The 25,583-nt window shown below is 38.6% G+C and overlaps 1 protein-coding gene and 1 pseudogene across 1 annotated transcript; both read left to right on the forward strand.

Moving 5' to 3' along the window:
* Positions 1-6,002: 6,002 nt before the first annotated feature.
* Positions 6,003-6,383, forward strand: LOC149400356 (putative non-specific lipid-transfer protein 2 pseudogene; annotated as a pseudogene).
* A 3,764-nt stretch (positions 6,384-10,147) lies between these two features.
* Positions 10,148-12,089, forward strand: LOC149400357 (putative non-specific lipid-transfer protein 2). Its single transcript, XM_089610417.1, has 3 exons — positions 10,148-10,497; positions 10,583-10,590; positions 12,034-12,089. The coding sequence occupies exons 1-3, from the start codon at positions 10,148-10,150 to the stop codon at positions 12,087-12,089; spliced, it is 414 nt and encodes a 137-aa protein (XP_089466543.1).
* Positions 12,090-25,583: the final 13,494 nt, after the last annotated feature.

Below are 25,583 nucleotides of genomic sequence, written 5' to 3' on the forward strand. Positions count from 1 at the left end.
TAGTGGGATCCATAGTCCGAGAAAATAATGTGTTTCTGATTTTTACCCACTCGTCATTATTTTTTGTTTTTTGTTTTTCAAAATATTACAATCGAGCTATGAAGAAGATGAAATAATGAACGGAGGAAGAAGGAGAGAGGAGATGAATCTTCAGTCGAATCAAAATTGAAGTTATTGAATTTTCTTATTAATATTATTAACTACATGTACACAATAAATATCATTAACAAGTTGCCAGAGGCAAGAACGTCGGCCATTGGAGGCAAGGACGCATGCCGTAAGCGAGATTAACGTGACAATGAAAATATCGAGCGACGAGCTTTTTAGATATTTATGAATGAATGATTTTTCGAAAATCTCAGGGTATTTATTATTTGAGTAAGTGCTGGGTATTATAGAAATATTAAAATGTTGTTGTCTTAAACCGGCTATTTTCTTAAATATATAAATAATTAGTCTAAAATTTTAAAGAACGTGAATTATTTGAGCGGTATATTTAATCCGCCAATACGAATATATATCAAATAGTTGACTAACCTCAATTAAAATTATAATTCAATATTCAAACATTTAAAAAAAATAGTCGAACTCACGCCTACGTCTCACATAATATTGTGCATCGATCACCTTGTTTTAGTTTGAGACATTTTCTTCATTATTTAATAAACATTTTAGAATCTGATAGTAAATATTCTAAATGGACTACATATATATCTAGCTCTACTAATAAAAAAAAATTATATATTAATCTACATTTTGTTGGATTTCTCCTTGGTAATTCTCGAACAATTATAATTTTTTTGGTAAAACCAACGCGTATAAGGTGTAATACAAGCAGGGCCGGCCCAATGATTGTTGAGGCCTTAAGCGAAACATTAAAATGAGGCCTTACAAAAATAAATAAATATTAAATTCAAAAGTAATAGTATGACTTTTTTAACAGCAATTTTTAACATTGTCTTCTTAAATTAAAAGGAAAAAAAAAAAGAGAAAATGTCTTTGGGTTCGTGATTTTTGGTACCCGTCTTTCCGGAACGGCAATACCGAGAAAGTCGCCTCTGATCTCCTACCCATGGGCTGTTGAGTCCGTTACGGCTCTATCTACAATCGATCGATCGGTTTGTTGAATTGTTGAGCTATTTTGTTGAATCAGTGCTAATTCGCGAATCAGTTAATTAATTAACTAACTGAATTGAGTTAGAATAATTAATTAACTGATTGGTTGAATTAAGAATTAGCTTAGGTTCTGATTTTTTTTTTGTGAGTAAAGTTAATTTACTAACTGACTGAATTAGGAATTAGGTTAATTAATTGAATGTTTTGAATAGGAATTTGAATGCTTTGAATATGAATTAACTTAAGTTCTGATTTTTGTAAATTTTTTGTGAATTTCCAATCCAAACATTTAGTTAATTAATTAGCGTAACTCAATTCAGTCTGTTAATTAATTAACTGATTCGCGAAGGGTATAATTGTCTGCTAAGAAAAAATGAGCTATTTCCTTAATTAAATGAAACTTAGGTTATTCTCCTAACAAGAAGTGTAAAATGGGCTAATGACAACAAATTTCACATAGTTTATTTTATAAAAAATTCGAGGCATTTTTTTCAAAAATATGAGGCCTTTTTTTAAAAACTTTTTTCACAAAAAATTTGGGGTCTTAAGCCTTTGCTTAAGTGGCCTACCATTAGGGCCGGCCCTGAATACAAGGATTGTTTAATTGTTTAATTAAACAATAAAACAATAATAATAGGTGGAGGATTATGAATGCCGTTAGATTACAAGGTGTATTTCAATACATTCAATTAAAAACCATGAACTCGTTTAAAAAAAAAATACATGAATGATGTATATCCCTCTCTAGCCAGAGAACATACACAATAGCGAGTTTCACTGGTTACTTGGTAATATCGATGTGAGTAAAAGAGTGAGAAGAAAAAGAGGGGAATGACTAAACGTATGTCCAATAATACAGAGAGGGTTATTAGAGAGAGGCTAAGCGCGTGGTCGTCGTTACAACCGTAGATAATGCACATTGCAGCCGTGCGAAACGCTGCTTCATCAATCCTCCCCCTCACGAATCTTGCATGCATTCTATGCCCTCTTAATACTCTCACCACTCCACTACTATATATATATACACACATACATCCCATCACTTGCACATTCAAATATAACTCAGCATCACCAAAAACACACACACATAGAGAGAGTTGGTTAATCAGTTATGTCTCGGACAACGGTGGCGATCCTGGCGGTGGCGGTGGCGGCGGCGGTGCTGTCGGGGCTGTCGTCGGTGGCGGCGCAAGGGGTGTGCGCGCAGGTGGCGGCGGAGCTGAGCCCGTGCATAAACTACCTGAAGGGGTACCGCCGGACTCCGTCGAGGCAGTGCTGCGACGGAGTGCAGCAGATGTACGACGACAACAACGGCGCCACCGACTGGGCCATCACCTGCTGGTGCGTCAAGAAGACCCTTTACGGCATCTGGAAGTACGAAACCCGCCGCGTCTCCCGCCTCCCCCGCCTCTGCCACGTCAACGAAAACAGCGACAGCGAGGACGAGGACGAAGACGAAGACGAAGACGCTCCCGCCCCCGCCGCTCCCGCCACCCCTGCCGTCCCCGCCGCCCCCGCCGAGCCCACGGTCCCTCCTCCGGCCGACGACGGCGGAGACAGCGAAAGCGACGATAGCGGCGAAGACAGCGGAGAAGAGGACAGCGGCGAGGATGACGAGGAGAGCGGGGTCGACGGGGATTACGGCGCGGAGTTGGTGGGGAGGCGCCACCACCGGCACCGGCACCACCACCGCCGCCACCACAGGCGGCACAGACGGAGCAGGGACGAGGAGGACGCGCTGGCGGCGCCTGGAGACGACGGGAGCGACAGCGATGTGACTGACGACGATGATGATCCAGCTAGCGGTTCCGATGAAGACACTGATACCGACAGCAGCGATGATGATGATGGGGATGAGGACGCTCCTCCTCCGGCTCCGGTTACTCCTCCTCCGGCGGCTCCGGCGACTCCGCCTCCGGCAGCTTCGCCTCCTCCGGCTGATGACGAAGAAGATTCCGAGGGCGAATCAGAGAGCGAGGATGAAGGCAGCGACGACGACGATTCCGACAGCGAATACAGCTGCTTCACGTAATTCACTAATTAGTCTCTAATACTTGCGTAGTTTTATTTATTTATTTATTTATTATTAATGCTTATTGATGGGATAATATTAATTAACGCAGGCTGACGGAGGCAGACAAGGTTTCGCTGGGGCTTACAAATTAAGAGGGAGGAGCGTCCTCGCGAGAGAAGTTTTTATCGCGATAAAATTATAAGAGTGTCTAGGCTAATAATAAAATGTTACTTTTAATATATAATCTATATATATGTATGAATAATATTGTCGTATTATTAAGTGATGTTGTATTAACTCTGAAATTGTATGTTTGATCTCTTTCTTTCTGTTTTCACACTGTGTAAGTCCTTTATATTTCACTTGCATGAATGACCCAGATTTCTCCTGTCTGTTTTGTTCTTGTGAATCTGTCTTGTTATTATCAGTCAATAAAAGTTAATTGAATGGTCCTATAGCAAAGGTTTTTCTAAATGAATCAAATATAACTACAGTTTAAAATTTAAATAACTCCGAAATTACAAGTCTATAATTTATGTAATATGGAAATATTTTACTATACGGAAAAAAGTTGAAGAAAATTAAAAATCACAAGAATACGAAACAAAACAAAAGATCTAGACAAGACAAGCGATTTCGACAACGTTGTCTCATTTTTTAAGCAGCATACAGGGTCAGCCTAAGCTATTATGTGACCTTAGACGAAAAAAAAATAGATTTTTTTAAATATATATTAAAAAAAAAACCTTAATACAATAGCTTATTTTTCCAAAAATTTGAGGCATTTTTTCCACAAAAAATGTGAGGCCTTAGTTCATTGCCTAAGTAGCCCCCTAGCTTAAGCCTCGGGCCGACTTATATATTTAGGGAGACTTGCCCCAATAACACAATAGTCTTACCTACTTAAAAAAAATTAGTTAAAATTTTCTTTTATTAGGAAAGTATTATGTCAGAGTTGATACAATATTATAAATCCTAAAATACCCCTTCTTATATACTTGAAAAATATCCCACTGATCAACATTCAAACTATTTCCCAAATCAAAATCCTAACCTAACAAATTGCTCCGACAAATTCAAAACCCGATTTTGCTCCGACGAGACCTCGACGACGCCGGATGATATCTCGCTGTCGCGCCGTCGCCGCTCATCACCGCCGTGCTGATCCATGCTCCATCGCGTCATCTCCATCTCTCCGCCATAAGCGATTCTTCTTATATATACATAGTTTAATCGATAAAATTCATTTGTAAACTCATAATATAATCAATTCGAATTATTCTGCCTGGGATTTTTGTAATGATTTTCGTAGTTAACTCTAAATAATTTTCTGGTTTTTTCAATTAATTAAATTACCATAAAAGTAAATTCAATTTACCGTTCGTATTTTTTTTGTTTGGAATCGGTGATGGTGATATTTACATAGCTTCATTGATAATATTTGTTTACAGGCTCATTATATAATCAATTTGAATCGTCTTGCCTGTGATTTTTGTTATGATTCTTGTAGTTAAATATATTTACTAGAAAAATAAATTTATTTACCGTTCGTGCTCTTGGATATTATGGTTTACTGCAATTAATTTACTAGTAAAATAAATTAATTTACTAGCAATTTTATGATATTATGTTTGAAAGATAACCATCCCATTGGAATATATGGTTAAGGTTATGCGTTCTCTTGGGTTCGGGACCAATCAGTTATGAAACTCTATAATTCGTGACCACTTCGATAACAAAATTTTAAAATCTGTGATCAATGTCACAAAATTAAGATATTCTTGACCAATTGATCATAAAATTTGAGAATTTGTGACCAATTGATCACAAAATTTTATAATTCCTGATCAATCGATCACAAAATTTAAATATTCATGGCCAAATTGGTCACAAAATGTTGAATTTCGAGACTGATTTCATTAAAAGTGTAACTGTTTTCTACAAATCATTTATTAACACTTCTGTAATTTTTTATTTATATTTTATTATAAAGTATTGTTGAAATGTTAATATTCCTATAAATTTCCCCAATTTATCGAATGAACCTCAAGTGAGCAACTCTCAAACCACTACTAAAGTTACTAAATTTAATTTTATACTCAAATCCAACATTTTCTCCCTCTTCCCCAACATATTGATCTATCTATTGACAACCAATTGAAATCCGCATACTTTACCAAAATCACATAATTAAATAGACTATTTTAAACATAAGAAAATAAGAATATGTGGATCACACACCTACGATTTCGTCTAAAAATGAGAAAAGCTACGTAAAATGGTCACCATGCCCATTTTCAAAGCTTATGAACTGGTAAAAAAAAAAAAAAAAAAAAAAGAATAGTGACTTATCTACCCCAAATTATAAAATTGAGGGACAACAAAAAAAATCCAACAAATACAGGCTTTCAAATAGCTTTTACTCTATCTCATTAAAAGACCTATGAAAAGTGTGATCAACATACTATCACACTTCCGTAAAACCTCCTGAATAGTTCCGTGCATATCTCCTTCTTTGCCCAAAACCAAAACCCTAAAAAAACTATCAGAAATAGTAAAGATGAGCTTAGAAGCTAGAACAGTACAAACTCAAAACAGAAACCGTCATTTAAAGCAATAAAACACTACGATCTCATCAAACACGCAAAAAAAAGTGTGATCACATAAAAGAGACCCTCCATCAATTCCGTCAATCACTCTCCCAACACAATCCCTCCTTCACTCCCACACACACACACACACACACACACACACACACATATATATATATATATATATATATATATAGCCACACAATCTAACACCATCATCATCAACACAAACACAAACAAACAAACACAAATAAAAAGAACATCAATCATATCCCATCACAATGGCGGCGACCAAAACAATCGTGATCATGATGATGATCTCGGCGATTATGATGATGATCTCGGCTACAATGGTGGCGGGCACGGAGGACGGTGGTGGCGACGATGCGGGTTGCGTGAAGGTGGTGGGACCGCTTCAGCCGTGCCTGGACTTCCTGCGGGGAAAGGGAGACAAGCCATCGGCGGCTTGCTGCGACGGAGCCAAGGAATTGGACGCCAATGCCAAGACCACAAAGCAGAAACAGGAAGCTTGCAAGTGCCTCAAGGACGCCATGACCAAATTCAAGAACATCGACTTGAAGCGCATCCCCGAGATCCCCGACAAGTGCAAGATCACCACCTCTCTCCCACCCATCGGCCCCGACTTCGACTGCTCTACGTAATTTATAACTTACCATATAATTAATATAGCCTTCCTAATACATCATTAATTTGTATACCTATTTATTAGTTTATTTATTGATCTTGTTTTTTTTTTCTTATCTTCTGCTAATTGTGCAGGCTCAAGAGTGAGTTCGGAGGCTTGCTGTTGAACAGCTACTGAAAAAAGACACCACATGCATTTGTGTGGGAGGAGGAATGATTTTATTATTATGCTATATCTATATTTGTATGAATAATAAGAATAAGGGTGTACTAATTGTATTTTGCGTGAGATATTTCATATCCACTATATGATCAATGAAATTATATTATGTTGATCTTTATGTTTTTTTTCTTATTTAAACTAAATAACTAAATAAGGGCATTCGGAAGCCAATGTTCAACGGGACCAAAATGTCAAAATAAAATTTAAGCGGACAAAAAACAAAACTAAAATTTATAAGCGGTCAAAAATTAAACCCAAAGAGGAGTTTAAAGTAAGTTTTTATATTTTTTTTTTGGTATCGTAATTATTAAAATATTTGCTATTTTATTTTATTTTGATGACTTGTAAAAGATTTAAGAGATGATAATCAAGAGACACCGATTCAGTTCCACAAATATATCTTTTTCATCGTCTCCAATGCAGTCCCTCTTGCTCTCCGTCGCTTAATTATTGGACTTTTTACTACAAAATATTCGATAAAATAAAATTCAAAGGGCATTGCAGATTTGTAACCAAAACTAAATTATAAAATTAGGGTGTAATCAACGTTTGCAAACGTTTAGGAAAATGGTCAATAACAATTATATTTGACTTAAATATCCTTATATTAAATATGTTATAATTAACAACAAAAAAATGTAAATAATTTACAAAATTTGACAATTAATGTACAGATGGTGAACTCCGGCGGAATTCTGTAGTAATAGACATGATTTTTCATCCAATACAATGGACCTATTTTTAAAGCTCTCCTCACCACGAATCCGTAGAATTTAGAATCACTCAATTTCGAGTTCATATGAGGAAGATATGGATTTTTGAAGTTTTGAAGAGGAAAAAAAATTGCATGAGAGAGAAATAGTGACGAATCACAGTAGCAAAAAAAACGGCTGTAAAGACAAAATGAAAAACTTAAATGGCTTATTCAAGTATCATCTCATCTGTTTGGCTATTTTTTAATAAGTTTTCAAACGTTGGCTATATCTCATACGTGATATTTGGAATGGCCTAGTAAGTTACAAATTTCAAATTCAAACCCTCAATTTGAAGATTTTTAGCCCCCTCAAATCAATTTACAAATATTTTTTCCTCAATAGTAAAAATGACCCAAATTTTCTTTTATGGAGCAATTAGGCCAGCAGCCCAATAAGTCATTCTCCTTTTAAAAAATAGTCCAAGTTTCATTTTATTAAGAAAATAGACCACCAGGCCAAAGTTAATCAAATTAACTGTTCAGTTAATTAAATTAACTTCGGTCTGACAGACTATTTTCCTAATAAAATGAAACTTGTCTAGATTTTTAAAAAGAGGTAGATGATTGGTTAGTTGCAACAAATACTTGTTCATTTATCTTAGGAAAAAAGGTGTTTGACAAAATTTTATGTTGTTTCAGACACTTGTGCAACTATTTGTTCAAGATTTTTTTATTATCTCTATCGCGTGTTGTTTCCGGCACAAATTAAATTAGAAGAAACTGTACCAACTAGCCAGATAACTACCTTCCATTAAAATTAAAGCTAAACTATTTAAATAAATAAATAAATAGTCCAACGTATGCTTGCGTCTTCATTATATGATGCATGCGTCATGTCTTAGTTTTGGCTACTTTCTTAATTTAACATAGTTTGACTAGAATTTTAACGTAAGGGGCTTGAAAGGGCTATATGCCTAACTCCCCCAATATATAATGTTTTTAGTTTCGAGATTTTTAGAGATATGATTAGATTAGGTTTTCGATCTACTAATTTTCTGAAAATATGTAGTTGATTTTAACAAAACCTTCCCATGATTTTCGTAGAATAAATTAGGAATTTTAGTCGCACACACTGATGAATCTCTTTCACAATTTTTTTTATTATGGTTTTTTCATTGACAACCGAGTGTGATAAATTTATTATTTCAATCTTTCAGTAAACCATACTGATCACCGACTTGGTTGTAATTTGTGTTTGCTTTTATTTGGCTGAGACGATCTTTGGTGGAGGGTCGTGAAGAAGAGAGAGATCTTTGATCTAAGGGGAATCTAAGGAGAGTTTAGATTATAATTCATCTGGGTATTATATGAGACAGCTACTTGAGAGAAATTATGCAAGTTTGACTTATTGTGATAATTTTGGTGAATTTATTTACACCACCGGGCTTACATCATCCTTTAGATCATGTGATTTGTCACTTAACTAGTTACCAATTCTCTATGTCTTTTACTGTTTCTCTATTTGTTATTGCTTGCTTTATCTGTTTAGAATAAAATAGTCAGTTGTTATGTTAAAGTATTACGGGGTTTCATCTCAAAACTCATGACCTTTATAAATTTTTGTTAATTCCCATCTCTTTTCTATGTGAAATTCTTAACGAGCTCCCTCAAGACGACAGTCTTTGTGTTCGTTCATCTTGGACCAAATCCTAGCGATTGGACTGATCATACCCGTGTGGGCTGAATGATCTCTGATAGCATGTTAAAGTATGTGAAAATTGCACGTGGTAGTGAGCATTTACAAGTAATTTCAAAAATAGTGTGCGTCATTGTTTTATATTAAAAATTGCACGTGGTCTACTGAATGATATTATCATCCTAAATATTTTAATAATAATATTTTCGATATGTTTTGAAACACAGTTATTTTGAAAAAGAAGCATCTGAAAAATCATTAGTCATATTATTCTCTCTTAAAGTATCTGGGTTCTATCTCAAAATCAATTGACTATAAGAGAAGTAATTTATGACGTCCTTTATAAATTCTTATTAATTAGTTCCCATTTATTTTGAGGGAAAATTCTTCATTGAAAAAATGTGTTTTAGCTGAATAGCCAATTGAAATGAATATATTTATAAAATAGTCAGAGTTTCTCTAAAATTAATGAAACAGTCAAAATATGAGTATCACATTTAAATAGATTTTTTTTACCTTATGATTAAGTTTTTTCTTAAAGTGATATATTGTTTATATAAATTGTCAAACATTTGAATCGCATTGTCAATTTTTATTTTTACGACGTAAATTTGACTATCTTCTTAAAAACTTAAACTTCTAACTATTTTACAAATCAATAATTTTCAAGCCACTATTTTGTATTATTTTTGGTGGAAAAAAATTAATAAGAACTAACAAAAGCGCCATGCTCGTATGCATGAACGGGTGAAATATTCTTTCACTTATAAGTCTTTTATGAATGATAAATTTATAAAGTTAATCGCAAATTTGAGCGTTCAATCATTTAAGCCTTTAGACACAGGTAGAAAGACACTAATTAACAAACAAGTCATTCTGAGTCTTTGTACGTAAGCTATATATAACGTAATAAAACACTGATCATATATCCTCGAAACACAAAAAGCGTGCATGATCAACAAAAACCCTCATGTCAATGCCGTCCATCACTCCCCAAGCATAATATCTCCTCTCGCACACACACATATCTCTCTCTATATATATATATATATAGCCACACAATATCTCACAACATCAACAACAAAAACAAACAAACAGCACAACATACAAAACATTAATAATCAAGACATTCATCAGAATGGCCGCGGCAACCAAAACAATCATGATAATGATGATCTCGGCGATGATAATGATGGTGTCAGCGACGGCAATAGTAGTGGCGGCCTCGGAGGAGGAGGGGGAGGAATCGGGGTGCCTGAAGGTGGTGGGGCCGCTTCAGCCGTGCTTGGAGTACCTTAGGGGGAAGGGGAAGAAGCCGTCGAAGGGGTGCTGCGACGGAGCCAAGGAGCTGAACGCCAACGCCAAGACCACCAAGCAGAAGAAGGAAGCTTGCAAGTGCCTCAAAGACGCCATGACCAAAGTCAAGAACATCGACGTCAAGCGAATCCCTGAGATCCCCCAGAAGTGCAACATCGCCACCTCCCTCCCCCCTATCGGCCCCGACTTCGACTGCTCCACGTAATAATTACTATAATACCCTCGATCATGTTCTCATATATCTAGTTGTTACACACCCTATAATTATTATTGACTAATTGTGCAGGATCAAGAGTGAGAGCACCTTCTGAAGACACGACGTGCGTGCATTTGTGTGGGAGAAGGAATGATTTATTAGTCAATAATACTTGTATGAATTAGCAAGAATAAGGATGTACTCTGCGTGATATTATGTTGTTCTTTATATACTAGTGCATAAACCCTCACGGGTATATTTGATGGAATATAAATACTTGATGTTTGTTCAAAATCATACTTACATAACTATTTTTTTATGTTGAAAAACACGACAACAGATAAATCTTTCAGTTTGCCACGGCTGTATCCGGTTGTTGCGGCTAAATTAATATATATTTAGCCGTGACAAAAATCGCGGCTATAACCTCATCCTTGTTTATAAACAATCGCAAATTTTCTTGTTGTGGCCGCGTTACTCATAACGTGACCTTCACTCACGTTGTCTTCGTGCAGAGTCCTCTTAATTAGCAGGTGGTGATGACGGCAGTGTCTGGGGAGGCGATCTTTGAGAAGTTTGGCTAGTAAGCGCGTGAGTGTTACGTTGTCGGCCCTAGTATTGAACCGTGTAATTTTCTCTGCAAAATCTGAGGAAATCGGAAGGGGAACATCAAGGGTTGTTATCTGAAATATGCGTTCACAAATTTTTTGACGATTCCAAGCATCATGGGTATTGATCAGGCGGTGGCTGGCTTGATGACGACGCTAGTGCTAACGATGATTAAGTTGCGTCCTCGAGCCGCTCTGCATCAATTAGATCTATCTTTAGTGTTGTTACATTAATTGGCGATTTAATGTTGGCAAAATATTTAAAGAATCGTGGAATATATTATCGGATAGCGTTGGGCTTTGTTACAATTTTCGGTCACAAGTGTCGCAGTTTGTGTTGTAACAGTCCTGTATTAATTTTCGCTACTCCGACTTGAAGAAAGATTCCAGCGTGGATTAATGAGATAATGGGATGGTCTTCCTAATCCGACTTCAAGATTCGTGTTGACCTAGTTTTCTCATATAAATAGGTCATCACCTCACCTTCTACACTCACGCCTTTTGAGAGATTTATTTGAGTGTTTAGCTGAGCTTAGAACGACCTGTGTTCAAGCTTTTAAGGTGTCTTTTACCTCTGCTTTGTTGCCTATATACGGGTGATTGTATTAGAAGCTAGAGGTTAGGTTTTTCAATTGTTTTTGTTGGGAAACACGTTTAGAAGTCTCGGGAGAGATTTTCTGTGGGAATCGAGGGGATCTCGTGCTTAGGGGGAGCCTAAGTTGCTGTTGAAGAGGATAGACGTAGGTTGGGTAGCTAGCGAGGGAGTCGTTGAGTGTAAATCCTTATTGTACCACGTTATCATAGTAAATTGCTTTCCACCGGGCAAAGGCCCTCCAGACGTAGGCACGGATTGCCGAACTGGGTTACCAACTCTGGTGTCTCTTAATTATTCCGCACTCATATCGTTTATCTTTTATTTTCTCTAAATTTCAGCAACTGTCGAATTTTCTGTTACAACACTTTCTGCAACAGCTGCGCAGATTCAGTAATTTCATTTAGGATAACTTGGACGTATTTCGGTAACATAATCACGTCTGACCCCTAGAGTGATCCGCATCGCCTAATTCAAATCTTATGGCTGACCCTGGCTCATTCGATCTTTTATATGTCATGTAGAGGTCCACTATCTCAGCTGCATAAGAATGGAAGAAAAAAAAAGAATGATTACAATATCTAAAAGAATAACCAAGAACGTCTAGAAAAACAAGAGTGTTACGTGTGCTCTCACGACGGCAACAATCGTCCGTTCAACTTTCTCGGTAGTCAGATCACTGGTTTTTTAAACCGACAATCCGGTTTAAAATGGTTTTTATCTAATCCGGTCCGGTCTAATTTTTTGGACCAGTCTAAAACTGTTCGGTCAGGTTTCAAAAGTTTTTAAAAAAAAAATAATTGTAAGACATTTGAACCCACTAATTATTTAAGCTTGACATCTTAATTAATATATCTTTATGTTACTATAAAAAAATAAAAATAAAAACTCAAAATTGTTTAAACTGAGCCGGACCGGTCTCAAACAGTTGGGTCTGATTTAGTTTATTTTCTTAAACAATCCAACCATTTCTTAAAAAATTCAAACTATTTCAAACGGTCTGGTCCGATTATAGACCGGACCGAATCGTGCACATTCTAAATAAAATATGTTGGTAATAGGATTATTGTGGATAAGATAATCTATCTCTCTTTCTCTCATTAGTTGTTGCAACATAACAAATGGCATTAATATAATTAATCCACATCGAAATTTAATGTAGAGAAATTACACAAATTAAGCCAATTAAAACTATGACAATTAGAAAATAGCCATAGTTTACATATTTTTAAATAACTAATCAATTTGAATTATTCAGGCAATTTTTGTTTAACGAATTATTCTTTTGTCCTTCTACTTTTTTGTTTTATTTTTTGTCTCTTCCATAGTTTACTTTTATATTTTTCCCGAAATTAATCTAGCAGATATTATATGTTAATTTTACATGTGTTTGACTTTCGCAATTTAAAGGCAATAAATCTGGAGGTTTTTATTCATATGTTTTCAGCAGTTTTTTTTTCGTAAACGTATTTCAGTGTTTGCACGTTTTTTTTTCAATTAATTAGCAAAATAGCCAAATCAAACCTTTAAAATTGCTAAATAGCCAAGGTTTTGTAAATACTAAGTAAATAGCCACTGCATTTTAACTACAAGCGCAATTTTACCAAAATACCCATAATTTTCATTCCCGCCCATTACAAAAAAAAAAACCTAATCAATCAGTAAATTAAGATTGCGTAAATCAAGGACATTTACTGAACAAATCCATTATCCCACGTATAACCAATTCGACCTCATTTCATTTCAAAGAAAAAAAAAAACAAGAAAACGATCGTCCTCGCCCCGTTCATCAAGCGCCCCTCTCCGTAGTGACGATCTCCAGTGCCTCCTCTCTTGCACGAGGCTTCCTCGACGCGAAGGACGGACTTGGCGGTCACTTTTTCCGAGCGACGAACCAGTCCGGTGACAGCCATTTTTTCCGACGAGCCAACTTTTGTCTCCGATCTGCGTAGCAAGTCTTTGCGTCTTAAAGATCCATACCTCTTCCTTCGGACCTGGGGTTCCGTCGTGACAATCTCCAGTGTCGCTTCTCTTGCAAGAGGCTTCCTCGACGCGAAGGACAGACTCGGCGGCCACTTTTTCTGAGCGTCGAACTAGCCTGGTGGCATAGCCAACCTTCGTCTCCGATCTGTGCGCAGCAAGTCTTTGCGTCTTCCAAATCTGGTCAATTCGTGCTCCTCGTCTGTAAATAGTTGTAAATAGTTATACATAATAATGTAAATATTTGTTCATTTAGCAATAAAAATCAATATATCGTAAATAAGATAACAACCAATTGGAAACTTTCAAAATTTGAAAATATTTTCACCGTAATTTAGTTCAGATTTACTCATATGTACTCAATATTATATGTTTATTTACGTGTATTTTACACAAAATATTAATAGAAAAATATGTAAATATTTGAGACTACCAAAGAAAAAAAACACAAAAAAACATCGAACGTCTATATTGCGCAAAAAAATTGAAAAGGAATATTTAGAATAACCACCGTATAAAATAATAACAATTATAAGATACTTTTTAATTTTGAAAATCAATTAATCATGATTTCGAAATCAGTTGCTATAAAATAGGGATTTAATTGACAACCGATTATATGTTTAAAATTTGAAAGAAACTGTGAAAAAAAAATTAAATTTAAACTAAATTCGGAAATAAAATGAGGGAGACAAAGCTGGTAAATAGATTTATTCATATGTACTCAATATTATATGTTTATTTACTTGTATTTACACAAAACGTTAATAGAAAAATATGTAAATATTTGCGACTACCAAAGAAAAAAAACGGAAAAAAATCGAACCTCTATATTGCGCCAAAAATTTGAAAAATAATATTTAGAATAGCCACCATATAAAATAATAACAATTAAAAGATACTTTCAAAATTTGAAAATCAATTAATCATGATTTCCAAATCAGTTGCTATAAAAAAGGGGATTTGATTGGCAACAGATTTTATGGTTAAAATTTGAAAGAAACTGTAAAGAAAATTCAAATTTAATACTAAATTCGGAAATAAAATGGGGGGGACAAAGCTGGAAAGTACAAAATTTCTGATTGGGTCACGTCATCCGAGTGGCTATTTATTTAGTATTTACAAAACCTTGGCTATTTAGCAATTTTAAAGGTTTGATTTGGCTATTTTGCTAATTTACCCTTTTTTTTTTTTGCATTTTTTAAGAGATGACTTTCCTAATTTATAGGATATATTTCATTAGGTTTCTAAATATTTTTTTTTTTAAAGAAATCGTACTTATTGTAGCGTTAAAGGTCATTTCCTTTTCAGCATCTTAACAAATATAATTTCGTTAGGTTTTTAACAAACAAAAAAGATCAGTTTTTTTAATTAAAAAAAAAAAACCTCAAGTTATTTTACTAACGAATATTAAACTGATCAGCTTTATAGCATATAACAGTTTGTATATTAACAAACAATGATCAAGCAGTACGTAATAAGTAACCAAGTTCTTAATTGAATACATAAACAAAAAATAATTTAAGCTATAAAAAAATAATGCAAAATTAAGTTTATTATAATTGTACAAACGGAATAGAAAACCAAAAAACAACAAACTAAAAAAATTAATTAAGAATTTTAAAAACTATTTTTGATCAAACATCAATATTAAAAATATAAAATATAAAAACACAAACTCAACAACACAACGGTTATTATGATCAATACTCATTTAGTCTCAAACAAAGTTATATTTCCATTCTTAAAAGCATAAATGGGGTTTCGTCCATTTTTCTTAAGAAAAGTGCCTATAAATAACCACCAAACAAAAAATGGAAATAGAGAAATACTTATAGTTTAGAAGCCTTATTTGTGTTGGAATTCAGAGTTTTAGGTTTTCTGAATGAGAAGTTCGAGAGAAAGATAACAAGAGAAAAAATAAATCTCTGTAGTATTGAGTTTATGGAAAGCTCTACTGATGAAACAGTCTGAACTTGCTTTTATAAAAGCGATACAGAAAAGAACGATAACAAAAACGACACCGTTACAACTAAAAGAAAACAACCGACATAAACCAGGAAACGACATAAAACAGAGCACACATATCACTCTCTCAATACGCCCCCTCAAGATGGAACGTAGATGTTCTTCAGTGACATCTTGGACATGAGTGTGTGCAAAGCCGGAGACGCCAAAGGCTTGGTGAACATATCTGCGATTTGGAACGCAGAACGAATCGGCAACAGCTTTAAAACGCCTGATCGGAGATGATCTCGAACAAAGTGACAGTCGACCTCAATGTGTTTTGTTCGCTCGTGAAACGCATGGTTATTCGCGATGTGAATCGCAGCCTGGTTATCACAGAACAATGTAGCCACTGGTGTAGAAATGACCTCAAAATCCTTCAAGAGTTGTTGAAGCCAAAGTATCTCCGCAGTGGCTGCACCAAGAGCTCGATATTCAGCTTCGGCTGACGATCTTGACACAGTGTTTTGTTTCTTGGACTTCCAAGAGACCAGTGAGTCTCCGATGAAGACACAAAACCCAGTCACCGATCGCCGAGAGTCAACACAGTTACCCCAATCTGCATCTGAGAACGCTCGGAGTTGTAAGGACGATGAAGATGCATAATGTAGCCCTAATCCTGGTTGACCCTTAAGGTAACGAATGAGATGATGCGCTGCTGCTAAGTGAGGAGTGCGCGGCGATGCCACAAACTGGCTGAGACGGTGGACAGCGAACATGATGTCCGGTCGCGTGATGGTTAAGTAGAGTAATCTACCAACCAAAGTCCGATAAGCAGTTGGCTCGGGCAGTGGTTCACCATCACTGTCATTCAATAGCAGCTTTGGATCCATTGGGGTTTTTGCTGCCTTGCACTTCAAGAAATCACACTCTGCCAGGGTATTGAGCGCATAATGCCTCTGAGAGACATGAATCCCACCTTTGCTCCTTGCTATTTCCAGGCCGAGAAAGTACTTCAGTGCTCCTAGGTCCTTTAGCTTGAACTTGGTGTGAAGCATCTCTTTTACCTCCTGAATAACTGTGAGTGATGGTCCGGCTATGACAATGTCATCTACATATAATAAAACAGCAACAAACATGTCAGTTTTTCCTTTGATAAACAATGAATAATCAGACTTTGATCGTCGAAAACCAAAGCCGTGAAGGACTTCAGTGAACATAATATTCCACTGTCTTGACGCCTGTTTTAATCCATATATGGATTTGTGCAACCTGCAAACCAACTTGACCCCATTATTATCAACTTGTTTCTCACAACCAAGAGGGATGTCCATATAAACCTCCTCATACAAATCGCCGTTCAGGAATGCATTATTAATGTCAAGTTGTGCTAAATGCCACTTCTGTGAAGAAGCTAAGGCAAGTAACATCTTGACAGTAACCATCTTTGCTACCGGCGAGAAAGTATCAATGTAATCCACACCTTCCTTTTGGTTATATCCCTTAGCTACAAGACGGGCTTTTCGTCTGGCTAATTGACCATCCGAATGAAATTTGTTTTTATACAGCCATCTACAACCTATAGCCTTTTTACCCATAGGCAAAGGCACAATGGACCATGTGTGATTGGCTTTCATTGCATCTAGCTCTTCTTTCATAGCCAATTGCCAGTCTTTAGACATAGCAGCCTGATAATAGTACGTGGGCTCATAGTGCGAAGATACACTAAGAACAAAGTGTCTATGAGTGTTTGATAGCAAATCATATCCCAACACCTGTGAGATATGGTGAGGGGAAGTGAATTTACTGTCACTCTCGGAGACAGTCAGATTGCAATGATAGTCTTGAAGGTAAGTATGAGGTTTTTGTGGTCTTGTGGATCTTCTAGTGGTGGCATGAAGATGATGATCTTGGGTTTGGATATCTGGTGAAGGTTGGTCAGAGGTATTGTTGGCAAGATCAGGTTCTGGGGCATTGTTTGTATTGTCGGCAGTGTCAAGGGAATTGATGGTAGGTATATTCACAACTTTGTTTGTAGTAGGGATTGCACTATGATAATTAGTGTGATCATCATAATGTACATCATGTGAGATATTTGGTAAAACATGGTTGGGAAAGGGATCAGGTGAAACACTTTTATCTGCTAAACCTGCAAAAGGAAAAAATAATTCATGGAAAACAACATCTCTAGAAACAAAGATGTCATATGAGGTTAGATCAAGGAGCTTATATCCTTTAATTCCTGGTGGATAACCAATGAAAGCACATTTGCGTGCACGTGATTGGAATTTGTCCCTGTTTGCCTTGAGTGTGGACGCAAAAGCTAAGCATCCAAAAGATCTCAGCCCTTTGTAGTTAACCTGTTTGTTATACAGCACTGTATATGGAGCCTTGTTATGCAAAACAGGTGTGGGTATACGATTGATCAAAAAACAGGCAGTAAGAACACAATCACTCCAAAATCTAATGGGTAGAGAGGATTGAAAAAAAGAGATCGAGCAACATTCAACAAATGTTGATGTTTACGTTCAACCACAGAATTTTGCTGAGGCGTATCCACACATGGGAATTGATGTATGATCCCGTTCTTGCCAAAATAGTCAGAGAAGACTAATTCTTTGGCATTGTCAGACCTGAAGCTTTTTATGGTTGTAGATAATTGATTTTCAATAGTCGAACAAAATTTTGGTATGATATCGTGTACATCAAACTTTTGTTTAAGCAAGAACAACCAAGTGTATCGACTATGATCATCAACCAAAGTTGTTGAAGTTTAGAGAGAGAAGATAAAGAAAGAGAGAATCGGAGAAGAGAGAGAGTGTTCCGAGACTTTGAATATTTCTTATATTTAATATTAATTTGTATCACCTATTTATACATAAGGTGGGTACAAGAAAGAGTGTAATAAATACATGTGTAAAAACTACTTCTAGGAAAAAGAGAATAATTAATATACACAGAGAGCAAGACATCGAAAATAACATGAGAAATAAATGTGACAATTTCCCATGAGGAATGACTTCCAAGGAGAGGACTTCTGAGACAAGCTCGACGCGAAGGGCGAGCTGACGAGCTCGACGCGGAAGGGCGAGCTGACGAGTTCGACGCGGAAGGGCGAGCTGACGAGCTCGATTTCAACACTCCCCCTCAAGCTTGACTGTATATGTTGAGGAGGTCAAGCTTGCTACATAGCTCGGAAAAGGTTGCTCGCGGAAGGGCTTTGGTGAGAATGTCGGCGAGCTGATGACCTGACGGAATGTATTCCATATCGATTATTTTTCCTTCAATCTTTTCACTGATGAAGTATCGGTCGATCTCGATATGTTTTGTTCTGTCATGATGGACTGGATTTTTGGCTATGCTGAGAGCAGCTTGATTATCGCAAAAGAGCTTGATAGGACCTTCGGTGATGATCTTGAGGTCGTCGAGAACTCTCTTCAGCCAGATGCCTTCACATACTCCACTTGCTAAGGATCTGAGCTCGGCTTCAGCACTACTTCTTGAGACAACAGACTGCTTCTTGCTTCTCCAGGTAACAAGATTTCCCCAGACGTATGTGCACATGCCTGATGTTGATCGTCTGTCTGGAACATATCCGGCCCAGTCTGCATCTGTGAATACTTCGACACCTCGACTTCGTCTTTTCTTGAAGGAGAGACCAGTCCCTGGGGCAGATTTGAGGTATTGGAGAATCCTCACGACTGCGTCCATGTGAGTTTCTGAGGGATTACTCATGAATCGACTCACCATACTCACTGCGAATCCAATATCTGGTCTCGTGTGAGTTAGGTAGATGAGTTTTCCTACGAGCTGCTGAAATCTTTCTTTGTCGGTGGCGGCCTCGTTGGTTCGAGCTAGAAGTTTCACATTGGCATCCATCGGAGTGTCAACTGGTTTGCAGCCAAGCATGCCAGTTTCTTTGAGGAGATCCAACGTGTACTTGCGCTGGGAAACAGAGATGCCCTTTTCTGATCGAGCTACCTCCATGCCGAGGAAGTATCGTAGGCTGCCGAAGTCCTTGACTTCGAACTCAGATGACAAAGTTTGCTTCAGCCTCCTGATCTCTTCCAGGTCGTCTCCGGTGATGACTATATCGTCCACATACACACTAAGAATGGTGTGCTTGCCTTGTGTGGAGATTTTTGAGAAGAGTGTTGGATCAGCTTGACTCTGCTCGTAGTCACAACGTTTGAGCACGTTGGTGAATTTTCCAAACCATGCTCGAGGGGACTGTTTTAGTCCATATAGTGACTTCTTGAGTTTGCAAACTTTATTGGCTCCTTGATCTTTGTCAAATCCTGGTGGGAGTTGCATGTAGACTTTCTCTTCCAGTTCGCCGTTTAGAAAAGCATTCTTTACATCGAACTGGATGAGAGGCCAATCTAAGTTGGCTGCTAGTGAAAGGAGGATTCTGATGGTATTGAACTTTGCAACTGGAGCGAATGTTTCTTGATAGTCAATGCCATACGCCTGCGTGTACCCTTTTGCGACAAGTCGGGCTTTGTATCTCTCCACTGTCTCATCTGGATTGTGTTTGATGGTGAAGAGCCATCTGCATCCAACAGGTCGCTTGCCTGGTGGTAGCTCGACGATATCTCACGTATCATTCTTTTCGAGGGCTTGGATCTCAGCATGACTTGCGTCTCGCCACTCGGAACTTTGAAGGGCTTCCTCGATGGAGTTCGGCACTTTTCCTTCATCTAACTTCGCCACATAAGCTTGGTAGCTCGTAGATAAATTCCCATAGTACACGTGATCTGCTATCTTGTATTGAGCACACGACCGAGGAGGTTTTCTCAATGCAATAGGTAAGTCTGGAGATTCGATGTTACCTTGTTCAATAGTGTCGTGGTTCAGGTTCGGAGAGACATCTTGGTCGCGAGCTTGTACCGGACTCTGGGTGGTATTCAGTTCGCATAGAGAGGGTTCAGAGGCTTGCGAGCTGGGAATTTCTTGAACAGGTGAGGTCGGCGAGGTAGGAATTTCTGGAACATGTGAGGTCGGATTTTGAGGCGAGCTGGGCGAGCTGGGAATTTCTGGAACAGGTGAAGTCGGATTTTGAAGCGAGCTGAATTCAGGGTTTATGATGAGCCAATTTGGGAAGTCATTTTCGTCATTCTCCCCCTGACGAGCTGAATTGGCGAAGTAAGGACTGAACTCATGAAAAGATACATCCATTGAGACTATGAATTTTTGTGATCGGAGTTCATAACATTTGTAGCCTTTCTGGGTTGCTGAATAGCCAAGGAAGATGCATTTGAGCGATTTTGGTTCAAGTTTACCTTGGCCATAAGAGTGGGTGAAGACTGAACAGCCGAACACTTTCGCAGGTAGGGTTGAGATGAGTCGACAGTGAGGGTATGTCTCTAGAAGGACTTCAGATGGGATTTTATAGCCAAGGACACGAGATGGCATTCTGTTTATGAGGTAGGTGGCTGTGAGGACAGCTTCTCCCCAAAAATGAGATGGGACGTTTGAGGAGAACATGATGGCTCGGGCGACCTCGAGAATGTGTCGATTTTTCCGCTCGGCTACCCCATTTTGTTGCGGGGTATGAACGCACGAGCTGGAGTGAATTATGCCATGTGTTTTGAAGAAATCGCCGAGCTCAAAATTAAAGTAATCTCGAGCGTTGTCAGTGTGGATAATTTGAATGGATGTGTCGAACTGTGTTTGGATCATTTTGTGAAAGGTTTTGAATAGATTGGATGTTTCAGATTTTTGTTTCATCATGTATATCCAACTGAGTCTAGTGTGGTCATCAACAAAGAGAAGGAACCATCGAACTCCAGTGATATTGGGAACTTTTGAGGGCCCCCATATATCATTGTGAATTGTGGCAAAAGGATGAGATGGTTTGTACGTGGTGGGGTGATACGAGCTTCGAGAATGTTTGGCGAACTCACACATGTCACACTGAATGGAATTGATATTTTTATTGATAAACAAAGAAGGAAACATTCGTTTGAGATACATGAAATTTGGATGCCCTAGTCTAAGGTGATTGAGCATGATCTCTTTGTACTGGGGTGAATGTTGGGCGAGTTGACACATGGCGGGCTGATCTGGCTTGATGACATAGAGTCCGGTGCTTAGCTCGGCATTACCAATCTGTCTCCCCGTGACCTGTTCCTGAAACACACATGAACTTCCATCAAAAACAGTTCGGCACTTAGAGTCTTGGTTGATCTTATGCACAGATAAGAGATTGCATTGTAGTTGAGGCACAAAGAACACCGAGTCTAGCCTCATGGACTTCGTCAAGACAACGGTGCCAATACCAGTGACTTGAGTTTTGGCTCCGTTGGCGATGGTGACTGATATGCTTTTATTGCAAGCGGAGTAAGTTGTGAATAGATTTCGATTACCAGTCATGTGATCAGTGGCACCGGAGTCGACAATCCATGCTTTGGGATTCTCTGAACTTACATTGAGGGCTCTAGGAGAGTTACCTAGAGGGCCAATGCCCGAGTGTTCTCCACTGAGTTGGACTTGTTGAAGAAGCTTCTGGAGAATAGCGAGCTGGTCGTTGCTGAAGGGAGAGGAGTCTGAGGTCGAGGTCGAGGCAGCGGACGAGGTGAATACTAAGTTTCCGACTGAGTTAGGATCCTTAGTATCTTGGGTAGACTTCGAGCTCGGTGGTTTCCCATGCAGTTTCCAGCAGGTTTCTCGGAGGTGTCCAGGTCGTCTGCAATGATCGCAGTAGGGGCGAGGTTTGCGAGGTTTCTCTGTTGAGACGCGGGCTGCAAGAACTTCGTCTCCATGTGTGGTGAGGGCGGACGAGTCTGAGGATGAGCCCGGAAGTGAGCTCGATTTGATAACTCCCAGCATGAGTTTCCTCATGCTTTCCTCGTGTCTGACCGCGAAGAAGGCTTCACAGAGAGATGGTAGTGGTTTTGTACTAAGTATCCGACCTCTGACCTCATCAAGGTCTTGGTTGAGGCCGGATAGTAGTTTAAACACACGTTTGGTCTCCACTATCCTGCGGTAGATTTTTTAGTCTACGGAGCTGGTCCACTGGTGCTGTTCGTAGAGGTCGATCTTCTGCCATAGATGTGTGAGCGAGCTAAAGAACTGAGTAACAGACATCTCTCCTTGACGTGGGTCATGGAGAGTGTTCTCAGTTTCAAACAGCTCAGACATATCTTCTGAGTTGGAGAAGATTTCTCTAGCTGCTTGCCAGATTTCTGCTGCCGTTCGGTAAAGGAGGAAGGTTTCTCCGATTTCGGGGAGCATAGAGTTTATGAGCCAGGACATCACCATGCTGTTTTCGGCCTTCCAACTCTTGAACGTCGGATCTTCGATCACAGGAGATGTGGCCACGCCTGTGAGGTAGTCATCTTTACCTCGTCCCGATATGAACATGAGCACAGATTGAGACCACTGTAGGAAGTTGTGGCCATTGAGTTTGTGGCTCGTGATATGTTGGGAGAAGGATTCAGATTGCGACTGAGTGGGCGTGGTCTGAGTGGTGTTCATGATGGTTGATTTTCCCTGCTCTGATACCATGTTGAAGTTTAGAGAGAGAAGATAAAGAAAGAGAGAATCGGAGAAGAGAGAGAGTGTTCCGAGACTTTGAATATTTCTTATATTTAATATTAATTTGTATCACCTATTTATACATAAGGTGGGTACAAGAGAGAGTGTAATAAATACATGTGTAAAAACTACTTCTAGGAAAAAGAGAATAATAAATATACACAGAGAGCAAGACATCGGAAATAACATGAGAAATAAATGTGACAATTTTCCATGAGGAATGAGTTCCAAGGAGAGGACTTCTGAGGCAAGCTCGACGCGAAGGGCGAGCTGACGAGCTCGACGCGGAAGGGCGAGCTGACGAGCTCGATTTCAACAAAAGTAAGAAAATATCTATGATTGCAGTGAGAGACAGTATGAAAAGGTCCCCAAATATCACAATGAATCAAGTCTAAAACAGATTTTGATATATGATGTGGATCAGGAAACGATAGTCTATACTGTTTTGCAAGAGGACAAATGTCACAAGGACACTGATTATTAGCAGTACTAAAATTAAGAGTATTTTTTAGAGAATCAAGTCTAGCCTTAGAGGGGTGGCCGAGCCTGTTATGCCAAACAGAAGCTGAGACAGAGTTTATAGATGTTGAAATAACATCAGTTCCTTCATGTAGCACGTACATGCCTTCAACTTGATTACCCTTCCCAATCATCTTCTTCTTCGTATCCTGTATCACAAAATTCATATCTGTAAAACTGATAACAGTGTTTGGCATTGATGTTAATGCACTGACAGATAAAAGATTGTATTTAAAACTAGGCACAAAAAAGGTGTTAGTCAAGACTAGGTCAGAGTTAATTTTCACATCACCAAGAAAATTCACAGGTATCGTGGTACGGTTAGGGAGAGTCACTATGGCGTTGGAAACTTTCTTAAGGTGCAAGAAACGAGAACTTTGGTTACAGATATGCCTTGAGGCCCCTGAGTCTAATATCCAACCCCTATCAAGGTTAGTACAAGACTTCAAGGTCTCAACAAAGCAACAATAACCTGTCTCACTGGTTGCCAGATTGACTTCAGTGGTGGTGGTTTGGTTGCCTGACTTCCCGGCTGCCACAAGTCTGTTGGACAATTCGTCGATCAGTTGGTGCAGTTGTGCCGGTGTAAGGTTTTCAGATCGAGTAGTCGATTGCTCTCCACTGGCCTGAGTCAGATTGGCTTGAGTCTTGAGCTTGGGGTTGTATCCAGGAGGATAGCCATGAATCTTGTAGCACTTATCGATTGTATGACCTGGGATCTTGCAATGTGTGCAATAAGGACGATCCTTCTTCTGTGTTTTCTTCTGAGTAGACTCTTCTTTGACTGCCATTGCCAGAGTATTGTTGTTGACGCTGTCAGATTGAGAGGATTCAGTTCCCACCATCCTGTGTTGTTCTTCTTGATCCATGAGAGAGAACACCTTGTTGATTGGCGGAATAGGGTCCATTAGCAGCACTTGACCTCTGGTTGTGGCGTAAGAATCGTTGAGTCCCATCAAGAAGATCATGACATAGACATTGTCATTGAAAATCGCCAATTTCTTTGAGGCACCACATTTGCAGTCTCCACAAGTGCACACAGGCTTCGAATTCTGGAGTTCTTCCCACAAGGCTTTGACTCTGGTGTAATGAGCACCTATCGACCTCTGATCTTGAGTTAGGTTGACCAGATCGCGGAGGATATGGAAGATTCGTGGTCCATTGCGTCTTTGGAAGCGTTCTTTGAGGTCGTTCCACACAATCTGCGCCGAATCTCCGAATTGGATGCTTGCCGCGATTTCTTTGGTCACTGCGTTGATGATCCATCCGACGACGATGTTATTGCTTCTCTTCCAAGCATTGGACACGTAAACATCCTCGTCTGGTGGCTTGATCACCGATCCATCGACGAAGCCAAGTTTATTCTTCACGGAAAGCGCCATTAGCATCGACCTACTCCAAGATGAGTAGTTATCGCCGGTGAGGAGTTGAGACATGAGTACCGATCCAGGATTGTCGCTGTGATGAATGTAGTACAGACTCATTGGATCCTCGAATTGAGATCTTTGAGTCGAATTTCCTACAACCAGCAGATCCGAATCTTTCGTAGTCTTCGATTGAGGTTCCATGGCGGTGAAGAAGAAGATGACGGTGCTAGGTTAGGGAAGGATGATCGAGGGAATGAGCAGCGGAAAATTATCGCTTTGATACCATGTTGGAATTCAGAGTTTTAGGTTTTCTGAATGAGAAGTTCGAGAGAAAGATAACAAGAGAAAAAATAAATCTCTGTAGTATTGAGTTTATGGAAAGCTCTACTGATGAAACAGTCTGAACTTGCTTTTATAAAAGCGATACAGAAAAGAACGATAACAAAAACGACACCGTTACAACTAAAAGAAAACAACCGACATAAACCAGGAAACGACATAAAACAGAGCACACATATCACTCTCAATAATTTGCTCAA

This window comes from Urtica dioica, chromosome 4, assembly GCF_054948205.1.
Source record: "Urtica dioica subsp. dioica isolate 48M chromosome 4, U.dioica_male_clone48M_v1_H2, whole genome shotgun sequence".
Classification (NCBI taxonomy): domain Eukaryota; kingdom Viridiplantae; phylum Streptophyta; class Magnoliopsida; order Rosales; family Urticaceae; genus Urtica; species Urtica dioica.

What these genes read in the sequence shown, in the direction of transcription:
- LOC149400357 (XM_089610417.1), top strand. Translation starts at nt 10,148, where the DNA reads ATGATGATCTCGGCGATGATAATGATGGTGTCAGCGACGGCAATAGTA.